Source organism: Rattus norvegicus, chromosome 4 (assembly GCF_021556685.1).
Source record: "Rattus norvegicus strain SHRSP/BbbUtx chromosome 4, alternate assembly SHRSP_T2T, whole genome shotgun sequence".
Lineage (NCBI taxonomy): Eukaryota > Metazoa > Chordata > Mammalia > Rodentia > Muridae > Rattus > Rattus norvegicus.
The window spans coordinates 159,644,794-159,660,069 of NC_141537.1; the positions used below are offsets into that span (position 1 = coordinate 159,644,794).

The 15,276-nt window shown below is 50.1% G+C and overlaps 1 protein-coding gene across 3 annotated transcripts; it reads right to left on the reverse strand.

Annotated features, from left to right (window-relative positions):
• Positions 1-74: 74 nt before the first annotated feature.
• Positions 75-15,223, reverse strand: Usp5 (ubiquitin specific peptidase 5). Of its 3 annotated transcripts, none has more exons than XM_087656994.1 (20): positions 15,064-15,223; positions 12,276-12,401; positions 10,798-10,864; positions 10,539-10,672; positions 10,255-10,400; positions 9,818-10,002; positions 9,046-9,140; positions 7,920-8,113; positions 7,336-7,407; positions 6,956-7,043; positions 6,722-6,847; positions 5,869-6,022; positions 5,385-5,600; positions 4,807-4,983; positions 3,698-3,820; positions 3,023-3,166; positions 2,799-2,944; positions 2,468-2,621; positions 2,128-2,212; positions 75-716 (listed from the first exon to the last, which is right to left on the reverse strand). In XM_087656994.1, exons 1-20 carry the CDS (start codon positions 15,172-15,174, stop codon positions 623-625), a joined length of 2,637 nt encoding a protein of 878 aa, XP_087513120.1. In that variant the 5' UTR covers positions 15,175-15,223; the 3' UTR covers positions 75-622.
• Positions 15,224-15,276: the final 53 nt, after the last annotated feature.

Consider the following 15,276-nt stretch of genomic DNA (forward strand, 5'->3'; position numbering starts at 1 on the left):
GGGCCTCTCCGAACCCGCCCCTTCCAGAGATCCTCCCCAAAACAAGTAAGTCTCCCCCAAAAAACTGAAAAGCAGTCAGTCATCGTACTTTATTCACATCATGTATTTTGGCATTTTTCCAGAGGACCGTAAAGACAGAAGGGAGGCTGAGGCAGAAGGGCAAAGGGTGTGGGGGAGAGTCCTATTTCCCTCATAGCCTCCTTTGCCTCACCACAAGGGAGCAAACACATAAGGGGAGGGGAGGCACAGTCGCTCCCTCCCCTGGAGAGATGCATAAAGCCACATCCACGCACACACAGGTAAGACCCCTCCCCATGGCAGGGGTTGGGCCATCACAGAGAAGCAGAGCACTGTGGATTCAAGGGGCAGGGAAGGAAGCAACAAGGTCCCATTGTGGACAGGCAGTTGGCCCCTTCCTGTCCCATCCCTGCTCTGTCCCCAAGTCTAATGACCACCCCTCCTCTTTGGCCATTCTCCTATGGCCTCCAGCCCTCTCCTGCTGCTGGGGACAAAAAGAAAAAGGGTACAGAGCAGGGGGATGAAGTCCGTCCCTCAGCCCGTCCATCCCTCATGCCAGATGGTCTGCCCCCTGCCTGAAGTGGTGAGGGTTGAGGGCAGGCTCTTAGCTGACCACTCTCTGGTAGAAGTAGATGTAGCCCAGGTCCTTGGGTGGCTTTTCCGAGGCACACACTTTCTGGTCATTGTAGATCACCCATCTGGGAAATGAGGAAAGGGCAGAGAAGGATGAACAGAGTGGGCCTCCACATTGCGTCACACCCATCTCAGTCGTGGCCTTTGGGGAGCTCCTGGGAAGGATCCCGACTTTGATCCTATGCCTACATCCCCAATCCACCATCCAGCTAGCAGTCTAACTGGAGCTTCCAAATCTCATTTCCCCATCTGATGTACTCAGATGCTCATTTAGAGACTGGCTGTCCTGGAACCCTATGTAATCCAGGCTGGCCACACACTCAGAGATCTGGTTACTTCTGCCTGCCCAACGTGGGGATTACATGTGTGTATGACTTCCTCCAGCCAGGTTATATTTGTTTTATTTTTATTTTTTATTTTTTTTCCGGAGCTGGGAACTGAACCCAGGGCCTTGTGCTTCCTAGGCAAGCGCTCTACCACTGAGCTAAATCCCCAACCCCCTATTTTTTGTTTTTGAGGACAGGGTTTCTCTGTGTAGTCCTGGCTCCTTCTGTAGACCCAGCTAACCTCAAGCCCGTATATCCACCCGCCACTGCTTCCCCCATGCCGGGATTAAAGTTGTGTGCCACCATGTCCAGCATGTATTTTCAAAATTTTTAATTATTTTGCACTAATAACCACTTGAACCACGGTGTGTGCAGAGATCACAGGGAAGTTTTCTGGTTCTGGGAATCCAACTCAGGCTGTCAGGACTGGCAGCAGGTGCCTTGCCTCACTGGAGTCTTGTCAGTCTAGACTGCATTTTACACTCACTCATCTTCCACTCATTCCTGTGAAGCCGGGGCAGCCGGAGAGACCACTATCTTCTATCCTTATTTTAAACAGGATTTGTTTTTAAAGTGTGTGTGTATGTGTACACACACGCAGATCCATAGGTTCCCATAAAGGCCAGAAGGTGCCAGACCCCTGAAGTAGTTATGGATGGTCGTCAGCCTTCACATGGGTGCTGGAAACGGAACCTAGGTCTTCTGCAAAGAGTGGCAAGTATTCTCAGCCAATAAATATCTCTATAGCCCAGCCCAGTCCCTTTGGAGTCAGGGTTTCACAGAGCATGGGATCACTTAAACTCATTCCCCATGTAGCCAAAGATGAGCTTCGACTGCTGGCTCCCTGGTCTTTACTGAAGCCCTAGAACAGTCACTGACCGCCGTTTCACTGGGTAATTAGTCTTTGCCTGATTATTTAACTTCACTGCTGCCACAGGCAATCCATAAATGAGTGGACGACTGTGGACAGTAACACTTGGTCTACAGAAGCAGACAGATTTGGCCCTGGGATGCAGGTGGTCTGTCCCTGTGAGGAGACTTTTTTTAAATCTGACTTCTCCCACGAACATTGCAGGGGCTTCCAGGTTGCCCTCCCAATTCCCAGCAGCTCCGCTTCACTTACGGAGCACACGGCTAGCCCCGCCCTTACCTGCCTTCCTTCTTGATATGGCAGACATAGTGACCACACATAGTAGACGTGCCCATGTGACTAATGAAGGCAAAGAGCTGATACTCTGGAGAAGAAGAGAGAGACAACGCAGGGGAGAAAACAGACTCCTGGGTGACCAACCGTATTTAACAGCTCAAACTCAAAACTAGAGTTTCGGGGAACGTGAGCAAAGGGTACCTCGGCTCCTTGAATTCCACCCTCATAAGACCCATCAGAGAGACAGAGTTCCTGAGCCCTCAGACTGAGAAACACACAGCACTAGAACAAGGGGCTGACAGGAGACAGCCCCAGCTCTACCATGAGTCTTGGTGACACTCACTTCCAGGACCATCCCGGACTTTAGGTCCCACTGGTACAGACTCAGAGATGGAGTCAGCAGCTGAGCGTCCCTCTGAGATGTCCATAGCAGCTTCTGCATCTAGGTCATCAATGTGACTGAAGATCCAGTCTACAGCCCGCTCTAAGCTATTGTTCTTGGAGAGGAGGGAAGTGTTACTTTTCCTCAGGAGTCAGTCAGGCACGCAAACATCAAGAGCTGCCAGCTTCAACCACACTGTACTGGGTTTGGTACGTTAACCAAAAGGCGTTCATGTAACCTTACTCCCACCCTGTCCCACTTGTGGCTCCAGGTCCCACGGGGCAGCACATACCGTGGCCCGTAGAGCTTTCAGGGCCTGGTCCCGTGAGAAGCCCATGGAGACAATGGTGGCCACACAGTCCTCTGGTGGGGGATCGGCTGCTGCACTTGTGGAGCCAGGCCCACTGGACCCAGGCAGGATGAGGGGATTGGCAAAATCTGGGGATGAGGAAGGGATGAGTGTTTGGGGATGTGTAGAGGTCCCGCCCCACCCTGCTCCCCCCTGCCTGTGCCTACCTGGGTCATCCATGTGTGACATGACCCAGTTCATGGCTGCTTCAGCACCACTGTTCCCTGTATAGTACACGGCTTTCCGGCAGGCGTCCATAGGGAAGCCCATCTCCACCAACTGTATGACGACGGACTCGTCCAGCATGGGCGCTGTGGTAGAATTGGAGCGATGACTTCCTGCTACTGTTTCCATTGGTTTCTTCACCTCCTCCAACCCCATGCCAAGCCTCTAGCCTTCTCCCAATCACCCCGCATGTGCTTTTCTCTTTCCTAGACAAGCATTTCATACCACAACTAAAATAGCCACAAGCAAACTATGAGCCTGGTATCCCAAAGTTGATCAGTTTTCTGCCATTTGTGGAGCTCATTCCCCTTCCCCCGCCCCACCCAAACCAAGGAAGTAACAAAGATACAGAGGCCATTAGCCCATGCTACCGACATCCACATTAAGAATGCAGATGGGAGTGTTTCAGCCCGTCTTCACATCCAACAAGGGTACACAGGGAGTTTGGAAGGGAGGACAGGAGAAACAAAGGAAGGGAAGGAAGGAATACAGAGAAGCCCTCCCCCATCAGCAAGGGAGAGAGACAGGCAGGAAGAAGAATCACTAACATGTCGGAGAGGAGAAGTGAGGGGAGCAGAAGGAGTCTTCGTCTTCGTTGCCATAGAAACCAAGGCTACCTTTGGGCTCATCCGGAGTGACCAGGGGTGGGGCAATGTCAGGCAGCTCCTCCTCTCCGGGCTGTAGCCCTGTGCCCCTCAGCTGGGAAATATCTAGCTCCTCTGGCATCTCAATGGACACATCTGCAATTGGAACGGTGAAAAGGTCACTTCGGCAGCTTCCTGATGCTAACCTGCAAAAGCACAGTAGACTGTCAAGCTCCTGTGGCATGCTTTAGATCTGCTCTGAATAGTTCCAACCATGGGAAACCTGCGCAAGGGCAGGAGTCAGAGGACCTATTATCTACCACGAGTGATAGACAGGCAAGGGGCCTCTACGGTCAGAGTGCCTTATACTTCTGAAGGGCTCAGTTTCCTCCTTGACAAAACCAAGACAAATCAAGAGTGCCAGGTTAGAGCCAGGGGCCTGTAAGACCTGCTTCAAGATTAACCCAATTAAAAGCACTGTCATCAACTAGAAAAATTGTAACAATACAATCAGTCATGACTATCAAGATAGTTTTAGCCAGGTATCGTGGCACATGCCTTCAATCCCAGCACTTGAGAGGCAGAGGCAAGCAAATCTCTGTATGAGGCCAACCCGATTTACACTGCAACTTCCAGGCCAGCCAGGGCTACACAGTGAGACTCTGTCTCAAAAACAAGGAAAAACTCAAGTTTTAATCAGTATCTTTTCAAACTAGATACATTTTGAAACATATACAAAATGCTTCCCTTTTCAGAGAAAAATCTGAGGAACACTAGTTGATACATGTTAAAACTATCTTTTACGGGGCTGGGGATTTAGCTCAGTGGTAGAGCGCTTACCTAGGAAGCGCAAGGCCCTGGGTTCGGTCCCCAGCTCCGAAAAAAAGAATCAAAAAAAAAAAAAAAAAAAAAAAAAACTATCTTTTACTAAGACTTCTTTTTTTTTTTTTTTAAAGATTTATATGAGTACCCTGTCCAGGGGCATTGGATCCCCATTACCAATGGTTGTGAGCCACCATGTGGGTGCTGGGAATTGAACTCAGGACCTCTGTAAGAGCCGTCAGTGCTCTTAACTGCTAAGCCATCTCTCCAGCCCCTTTCTAGGACTTTCTATATCACCACCCTCATCCCGAACAGCATACCCAGCTTCTTGGGCACCCAGTCTAAGCCAAAGGTGAACTTCTTGATCTGGATGACCAGGTAGTCAGGGAAGGAGGCAAACCGTGTAGTCCTGGAGAGAGAAAATGTGCTGGCACCCCAGAGCTCTCCTTTCTCTACACTGGTCTTGGTGTCTCTTAGATACTCCCTTCTCCTCTTGCCTGGGTAGAGATCAGGGGGTACAACAAGGAGCTGCAGAAGCAAAGATTTGATTGGCCGGAGCAGCATTGTGCTGAGGACTTGCTCCCTAAAACTGAAGCACCTCTTTAGGTCTCAAAACCATGCCAGAGGCCTGCTGTTTTCTAGAAGCCAGATTTGCCTTCAGGTGACACTAAGTGCCTGGGCTAGAGCATGACGTAGAGGCTGGCCATACTGGCAAAAAAAGCTTGTACTATAAGAGTGTTGGGAGAGGATAAGGTAAGAGATGGAATCATCTCCCATCTGCCCCACCACAGCCTCCTGGTACCCTCAGGGACAAACCCAGCCCAGGGCTTGATAATCTTGAGATCTCTACCAAAAGGATGAGCAAACAGTCAAGAGGCAGAATGTCTTTGGTGATTACCCCACCAAGACGGCAGCTGAAACCCAGGCCAAAGGACATACTTGACAGCAACCGACTTCGCCTGTAGAGCTGTACTCCAGAAGTCATCCACCTGCTCGGGGGCCCCATAGGCTTCCAGGCAGGAGCTGAAGGGCACCTGGGCCCGAACCAGCTCTGGCAGTGCTACTTTCTCCTCTTCTGCTTGCCGCTTCTTCTCTTCATACTCTAGAAGCTCCTCTGGAAAAAAACAGGCGGTGTAGTCTTAGGGGACGTCCCTTGTTCTCTGTTCAACTTTGCCGGCTGGCCTTGCGCCCTAAGCTATTCCCATTTCCCTACCCCTCCAACCCCCGCAAAGACCACGTGACATGTGTGTCTCGTGTACCTTGCCTCCTGTCCCAGTGCTAACAAGCTACAGGAGGGATTAACTCCAGCCCCACTGTGGTCCGGCTTCAGATCTGGGCTTCCACTCACACCAAGGCCTTGTTGAGCGAGCAGAGCGAGCTACCTTTGTTAAGGGCTGCATCCATGGGCACAGGCAACTGCATGATGTAGTCAACTCGCTGAGTGTACTTAACCTTCTCTGTGGCCAGGCACTTGATCTTCTCTTCCACCAAGAAGCGGAACACTTCATTTGGATTTTCAGAACTCCGGCAATTCCTCTATGGGAAACAGGCAGGATAGGAAGGTCTGGGCAGCCAGGGAACGAATTGAGGCTCAAAAGTTTTTATTAGGGAATCAGCAGGGGATGGCAGTGGATTGGGAGATGCCACTCAGGAAGACAGGGATGCAAGACCAAGTAGAAACCTTCCCTAATTAACCACCCTCAGACCTCACTTCTGGCCACTGTATCTTTTTCTTTCTTTTTCCTAAATTTTATTTACTTAAAGTATGAGTGCTCTGCTGCATATGCACATGCATCCATCTGCCAGAAGAGGGCATCAGATCCTATTACAGATGGTTGTGAGCCACCATGAGGTTCCTGGGACCTCTGGAAGAATAGCCAGTGCTCTTAACTGCGGACCCGTCTCTCCAGCCCCTACCTGTATCTTTCTACAGAAGTGCTAAGTACTCTCCTGTTGGGATGAACCCAGAGACTCATGCTTGCTGGCCAAGTGCTCTACCTCTGTGCCCTACCTCTCAGCCCTCTTAATGTTTCTGCTGTTATAACCTTAATTGGGTTTCCTACAAGTAGGAATCACAGGTAAAGATTATCCCTTGTCTTGATTATTTCCTTTGAGTGCAACTACTGTGCACACAACAGGCTGAGTGAAAATACACTAAATTACAGGGCTGAGTGTGGGGAGAAGGAACAAGTGGGTGCAAACAGGAGTGGCTTCCTGACACTGCCCCGTCCTTACCTCCACCATGTTGATAAGATGTAGGAAGAATTCCTGAGCATCCTGCTGCCGGTTAGTGGAGAACTCAGGGTGGCCCTTGCCAATAAGGGCCTTGAACATCCGAGGGGCAATGCCATCTTGAACTTCCTAGGCAGAGCCAGGGCAGAGATTCAGTAGGCACCATTCAGATACCTCCTAGATCTTAGTTTCTCTGTATAATTCTACAGTCTGAAAAGGATAGAGCCCTAGACTCACCTTTTGTTCTGGTACCTGCTCCCCATCACCTGACTCCAGTGCTGGCTTAGAATATTCTCCAGAGAGAAGGCCGTGCCCCAGCTTCGCCCTGTGGTAATACCCAAGAAAACTGTTTAGCTAGTCAACTGATGATTCTGGAAGCTACATGCATCTTTTTCTCTTTCTTTCAATCTTGCTCATGACCCAACTTAGACAACTCTTAAAAATCTGTGTGTGGCTTTGTAGAGATGGAAACACTTTAGGCTGTACAGGAAGTCAGCATAAGAGGCAGTCCGCAGCTTCTAACTGTTCAGGGTCTCTACTCATGCCCGCCTGAGGAGATCAGGGTATAGAAGGGTAGAAAGCTGTGAGGCTCTCAACAGCCTTTGTGGACTACGTACACCTGGGTGCTGAAGTCTTGGGTAGGGTCCGTTGGGGCATTCTGGAAGATCTTCTCCAATTTATCCACATACCTAAGAGGCAAAAGAAGAGTAGCAGGAGAACAGAAGGATAAACCATCTACCAACCACATGAGCACACTTCCCCTAGAGCGCACATCTCTGTAGCCACCTGTCTACCTCCCTTCTCAACTGAAGACAGCATGCGGTGTACCCAGCCAGAGGCAAGAACACGGGAAGGCAGCCCAGGGTCAGAACCAACACAACTCATCCTCTTCTGCTCTTCTTGGCTCTATTACAGGGAAGGGTGTGCTAGGGCAGCTCTAGAACACGCTTCCTTCCTAGCGCGCCTGCCGTGGAAGAACAGTGCTATTCTAAGAATGAGAGCAGGCACAGACACCGAGGACAGCATACAAAGACTGCCAATCAAAAGAGGAGCCACGATGTTAAAAAGTATTTGGGCTCAGCCAACTAACAATTCTCAGCCCTCTCCTCCATTCTCATGGCAAAAGTATGCTAAACTAAACCCTACTTGGGTTGCACAGGTACACCGCACAGGTCAGTAGGAAAGACAAGGGACCACTCACTTCCTCTGAAAGTCAGGGATGCTGAAGAGCACCTGGACCACGGAGTTGAGGTAGCAGCTGTTACCCAGGTTCCGGATGCCTGTGTACCCAGGCCCGAAGAGAGGCTTGAGTGGCACGCCTGACTCCTGGATCAGCTCCCACTCACCAATCCGCTGGTTCATGTCTATCTCCAGCTCAGTCATTGTTTTGTCCGTCTGCAGGAAAGGGGGACTTAAGACTGGGCAAGAGGCTAAATCCTGAAGTTTCCCAGAGCCTAGGGCAAGACCAGATATAGCCCGCCCAGGATTTATGGAATTAGGGGTCTGGGCATATTAAATATCATGTAGTCTCTAAGCTCTGAACTGGGAGTCATCCTAATCCAAGACTCTGCTTGAATTAGGAGGCAAATGACCAAGCTCCTCCTACCCAGAATGTCCTTTCCCACGTTGAAGTCATTCTACTCACCTTTAGATTATTACTGAAGAACACTCATCAGAGAAGCATCCCTGGTCCCCTAGGCAGGCCAGGGCCTCTGCCGTACACTACGGTAGTCCCATACTTTCATCCTCTCTCGTACTACTTGTCAGTAGTTTACAAATAAGTCATTTATTTGGGAACATGACTAGGACCTGCCATATCCTACACTAAGCCTATGAAAGCCAGAACTGTACCTATCTTTTTTTTTCTCCTGAGACAGGGTTTCTCTGTGTAGCCCTGGCTGTCCTGGAACTCTCTCTGTAGACCAAGCTGGTCTTGAGGGTAGATTTTCTTTTTTTTTTTTTTTTTCCCAGAGCTGGGGACCGAACCCAGGGCCTTGTGCTTGCTAGGCAAGTGCTCTACCACTGAGCTAAATCCCCAACCCCCAAGCTGGTCTTGAACTTAAAGATCCTCCTGCTTCTGCCTCCCAAGTGCTAGGATTAAAGGTGTGCACAACACTGCCCGGATGACCATGCCTATTTTATTTACATGGTGATCGGCATAGAGCCAATATCTGGTAGTATTCACTGAATGACTAAATGACTATAGCAATCTCTTAAAGAGAAATTCATATACCTTGGGGCCTGGGTTACCTCAGCTTCAGGCCCAGAACAGCCGCAGAGGCAGGAATGAGAACCTGAAGCTAGTGTGGGGCGGGGTCCTCCCTCACCTTCTGCATCTTCAGCATGTCGATGCCAAAGTGAGACAGGTGCTCTGCCAGGCTAGGGTCCAGGACCATGTCATCCTCGTCGTAAGAGTACACATCTAGAGGAAAAGGCAGACAGTGTGGCAGGGACAGATAGCTTGGTGCTGGCCTATCTACGAGCTCTACCTCCTGCCCAGAGGACAGAGAGACGGCCAGCAGGATCAGCCTCCTGGCTCACTTGAACTAATTGTCAGAGGAAACAGGGTTTAACAGGATAAGGAATTGTGAGTTTCTTTTTTTTTTTTTGGTTCTTTTTTTCGGAGCTGGGGACCGAACCCAGGGCCTTGCGCTTCCTAGGTAAGCGCTCTACCACTGAGCTAAATCCCCAGCCCCGTGAGTTTCTTTTTTAACACATGTATGTGTTGGTGTATATGCAGGGGTGCATTCTCTTCCTCTTGGTTTCTGGTGATAGGTCTCCCATAGTCCAGGCTGACTTCAAATTCGTTATATAGTTGAAGAAAACCTTCACCTTTCGATCCCCCTGCCTCCACTCCTAAGTTCTGGGATAGCAGATGTGCACTAGTGCAATCGCACACACACACGCAGTTCAATTCTGGTTCTGACTGTACCCTGCACCATTAGCTAGGCAGCAGGATAGGTCTGGAAAGACAGTCGCAGCACATGATGATGGCTGGGATCTGTGAAAGGCTTTCGTTATATCGGGAACGCATCTAGGTTATTTGTGTCCTATGAAATGGGTAACTGGAACACAGTAATGGGGAGGGCAGGAGAGTACCAGCTCCATCGGGTGTGATGGTGCCCAGCTTAACAGCTAAGGGGTAGCCAGTCTCCCTGTAGTGCTCCACAGCATGGTTGTTGCCCCCGCTGCCATCAAAGTAGCGCCGGCCGCACAGGATGGAGCCATCTGTCAGGTTGAGCCACAGGTTCTCTCTCATGTCACACTTGGAGCACCTCCAGCCACTAGCCCAGGGAGAAGAAGATTAGCTCAATTGTGGGTGGGGTCTACGGGAGTGGCAACGAGAGGGGAGTCTCCAGGCCCCTGTCAGTCCAACAGCCCATCTTCTCTCTTCTGCATCCCTGTACTGTTCATCGCCCCCATATCTTCCTTCTGGGCTTGCTCCCTACCCCCTCTCTTACCAGCTCCCAGACAGAGATGGCCTCTGTACCCCCCTTCAGTGATGGTGCCCCATGACAAGAGGAGCCAGGTCTCACCAGGGAGGGATCCGAGCGGGGTTGTCCAACTGCTTGAGGTTGAAGGCATGCTTAGACACCTGACGGACTTCCCCATCCCAAGCCTGTACCTCCTGCTTCCGAGAGGCTGAATCAGCCGAAAGTAGGGCTTCCACTGCACTGGTCACCTACAAGAACTGAAAAGTCAGCCAGGACCCCGCCTCTGCCCCACTCACCCTGTCACCCGTGGTCTCCTGTTTTGTTAGTACTGTCACAGCAGCCCCTCCTGCCCTACAATCTCTAGAAGGGTGGTAAGATATGCATACCCGATCTCTGACAATGTCGGGAAGCCCCCCCAACCCATCCCGAGCGATCTCCAGGTAATCTGGCAAAATGACAATCTTCACGTCCTCATCATATTCAAACTTGTCCTCGGTGAGGTCAAACCCACCTTCAACACCTGGGTAGGGCAGAGAATACGGAAGAAAGTAGGGCAGCTACCATTTGTCATCGTCTCTCCAGTTTGTCCCCCCGGACTTCTGAGGCCACTGATCAGGCTCAGGGCTGTCCCGGCAGATAGCTCACCAATGGCCAGCCGGGTGGGCTTCTTCCGGGGTGGGTCTCCAGTGCCTGCGCTGGAGTCCTCTTCTTTCTGAAATGAAAAGAGGTTCAGAGGGCCGGGCATGATGGCACACGACTTTGTCCTAGCATTTGGGAGACAGAAGCAGGAGCTCTAAGAGTTCCAGGCTACTCAGTAAAGGGTCAGGACCAGCACTAAGCCTCAGGGACAGAAGGAAAAAGGGAGGTGAGGAGAAAAGATGGTGAACTGCACAACGCAAGGAGGCTGATCAACAGATTTCAGTGACACAAATGAGAGTGTGACAGGAAAGCAAAGGACAATACAGAGTTAGAGGGCTGCTGGCTAGTTTTATGTCAACTTAACACAGCTAGCATTAGCAGGAAGGAGGGAGCCTCAGCTGAGAAAATAACTCCATAAGTTCCAGCTGTAGCAAGCCTGTAGGGCAGCAGTTCTCAGCCTGTGTTTTGTATCCCCACAGGGATCACCTATCGGATATTTGCATTACAATTCATATCAGTAGCAAAATTATAGTTATCAAGTAGTAACAAAAATAATTTTATGGGGGCTGGAGAGATGGCTCAGCGGTTAAGAGCACTGACTGCTCTTCTGGAGGCTCTGAGTTCAAATCCCAGCAACCACATGGTGGCCCACAACCATCTGTAATGGGATCTGATGCCCTCTTCTGGTGTGTCTGAAGACAGCTACAGTGTACTTATATATAATAAGTAAATAAATCTTTAAAAAGTAATAATTTTATGGTTGGGGGTTGTGATGATTTGCATATGCTTGGCCCAGGGTGTGGTACTACTAGAAGGTGTGGTCTTGTTGGAGGAAGTGTCACTGTGGGGGTGGGCTTGGAGACCCTCCTCCTAGCTGCCTGAGGCTGAAGATGTAGAACTCAGCTCCTCCTGCACCATGCCTGCCTGGATGCTGCCATGCTCCTGCCTTGATGATAATGGACTGAACCTCTGAACCTGTAAGCGAGCCCCAATTAAATGTTGTCCTTTATAAAACTTACATTAGCCCTGGTGTCTGTTCACAGCAATAAGACCCTAACTAAGACAGGGGTCATCACTACATGAGAATTGTTGTGGTCACATCATTAGAATCACGGCTGTAGGGCATTTTCTTAATGCCTGGTGTGGAAGGGCCCAGCCTAATGTGAGTGCCATCCCTAGGCTGGTAGTCCTAGGTTCTGTAAGGTTGAGCCAGCCAGTAAGCAGAACCCCCTCCATGGCCTCTGCTTCAGCTCTTGCCTCCAGGTTCCTGCCCTCCTTGAGTTCCTGTCCTAACTTCCTTCAATGATGGATTATGGTGTAGAAGTGTAAACCAAATACAGTGTCAGCCCATTCTCCCAACTTGTTTTTGGTCATGGTGTTTCACCATAGCAATAACCCTAACTAAGAAGAACCCTAACTCAAAACAGACACCTAGTGGAATGAGTCTGGGTGTTCCCAGCCCACGCCCTAGCCACTATGCCTACCGGTCGCCGGGTCCTCCGAAGGTGCAGGTAGACACGCTGGCCTGTCTTGTTGAAATGTCTCTCCACATACTGTTTCCCAAATCCCAGGAATGTGTTCATGCAGATATAAAGGCCACCCTCAGATTCCTGCAGAGCACAAGCAAAGTGGGGAACACAAGAAGGATGAGCTTGTACATGTGGGGAAACCAAGGATCAAGAGTCAGAAAGCATTTGTTTCCTAACACTGGCAGCTCTTAGCAACTTACGTAGCTTTCGGGGACACGGAATTATATGGCTGAAGGTCTTCTCTATCCAGAATTTGAAACAGCCACCAAGCTCAGGAAGCAGCTGAGCAACACCCCTCACATACCCATTCTGAGTGGAGGTTGACATCCTTCCCCTCTTCATTGGCTCAGGAGAGCCAGAAAGGAAAGGTGTACCCACTATCAGCTATTACATTTAAAAGAGGTGGGAGAGAAAAGACCCACACTTGCAAACGGTTGCCAGCCAGACAAACCCTACCTAATGTCTGTAACTCAGAAAACCTCCTAGATCACAGGGGCAGAGATGGCAACAAGCAGGACAGTGGCCACACCTCTCCTTTGTCACACTCTCTACCAGAGGAAAACCCTGGCTTTAGGGGAAAATACCTTGTTTGGGGCTCTCAGCTAAACCTGAAGCTAGTTTAGGCCATGGAGTCCATCATTTTACAGCCACAAGCCACCGCCTGCCTGATCCCTCTCCCCTATAAGAGCCCCACTCAAATCAACCTGCAATCGCAAAGCTATCCCTTTTTATTTACTTTCATTTGTTTACTTTTGAGACAGGATCTTCTCCTGTAACTTGGGCTGGCCTGGAACTCACTATGTAGCCCAGGATGACCTAAACTTTTGTTCTGTTTCAGCCTCCGTGGCCTGGCTGGGATCACAGGTTTGTTGCCACCACACCCCTTTGAGATATCCTTTATGAACAATCTTGCAACTTGTTGAGAGAGCCAACAACATAAAATTCAAGAACAACAGAGAAGATTAGTACCCATCCTGAATCAGGCTGAGGAGGGAAGGACAGGCTCCTGTAAAACTAAACCAGTCTTCCTGTGCGTTTTTTAAGTGTGGGTGCTGTTGTAAGAGTGCTAGAGAAAGCGAGAGAGGGAGCTGGAGAAGAATCTTATCTCAGATCCAAGGCTTTGAGCAATAGGCATCCTCTTCCTGGAATGTAAGTCTTAGAGGCCTTGAAATTTTCTCCACTGTGATAGCAACAACAGACAGTATCTAAGGCAGTTAGTGGACCAGTAAATTGCACTACATCACTCCCTAGACTAGTGTAGACTGCAGTGTTCATTAATAACGCATTTCTCACAACAAAGCTTAGTTACACTCTCTTTTTTCCATAAAAAGAATCAGAAGATGATCTGACGAGCTTCAGTTTGTTACTACATCAAGTAGGCTCAGAATGAAAAAGGAAAGGCGTTGGAAAAAATTACAAAACAAATGAAACATTATTTTTCAGTCACATAGAGAACTAAGAAGAGTCAAGAACAAGTGTCTTGTCTTCCCTCCTGGGAAGAAGGTGGGTACACTCAAGTAACTCTTCAGATGAAAATAAAAGGTGCTAGCTTCAGAGCAGACAGAAAACCCTGACCAGCAATCCTCCTTTACTTCTACCACAGCCAACTTGAGAGAAGCAGAGCATTATTATCTGGGGCTTTGATCGAAGCCCAGCAAACCGAGCAAACCACAAATCACAGGACTGGTCCTGAAGTGGGCATCACATCATGCTGCTATACTCAGCACTGGAGATGCATTAATGAAGCCTTTCCAGTCTGACTTGCAGTTTTCAGGCCATGAGCTGGTCTGGCTGAACGCTCTGGGCAGGGCCCAACAACCGCTAGAGGGGAGGGGCGATAGGGGGCGGATCCCAACCAAACTGCAGCCCTTTCAGTTCGGGCCTGGAGGCTTGTCTCCAGCTGAAGATGACACAGGAAGGCAGAACAGCAGGAAGGGAGGCACAAGGTGGAGCCTGTAAAACGTGAAGCTCGGTGTGGGTGGAGGCTTTGTCTAACTAGACAAGAGTGGGAGCAAGATGAGAAAGGGGCCTTAGCATCCTCCAAAGAAACCCTTTCTAGGACTACTTGAAAGAGGGGTTGTCTCGGCAACCTGTGAAAAGGGATGGGTCGCGGCTATAGTTCACTTCAAAGGAAAAACGACTAGGGCTCTCCGCTGGGTGTTTTTCCTCCTCTTGACCAATGACCCACCTCCTCATTCCCTGTCCAAATTAACCACGAGTGGAGGCTATTTAACTCAATGTTTCATTAAATCGGACTTCTTTACACATTGGCATCCTCTTCCAGATTAGAAGCTTCAGGATACATACCTTCCCAACCTCAACCCTTGCCCAGAACAGTGGGGAGTCGCCCCTACTCCTCCCACATGAAACTACAAAACCCGGAGAGCCCTGCGCAACGTGCAAGGCCACCTCTAAGGATTTTTTTTTTCCGGGAGTCGCTTGGGGGATGTAGTTCGCCGATCGGATTCCAATTCGAGCTTAGAATGGTAACATGGGACATCGACAACTACAATGTCCATAATGCTTCACGAGACCAGGTATGGGCAAGGCGAGAGCCGTAGCTTCCGGGAGTAGTAGTCATACTACAGCTACAGATAATGAAAAGCAAAAGCAGAAAGATACGGAGAAAACTACAAGTCCCAGGGTGCATCGCAAGGAGGCGGTAGCCCAAGGTTTGCAGGCCTGGCCGAATGACCAGGGCGATGGAAGTCGTGGTCGCCGAGCGCGTGGGGAATGGGCTTACCGGGGTGTCGAAAGAGAAAGCACACTCGTCTTTGTGGACCCGGTCTCCCGCCTTGGGGACACGGATCGTCGGTAACACTGACAGCAGCGCCTCCTCACTCAGCTCCGCCATGACACCGGCAGCAGCTCCTCCTCACACGGCAGCTCCCACTGTACCTAGTACCCCCCCCACCGCAGCCGCGTCCAATGAGCGCGACTCACTATGCGCATGCGC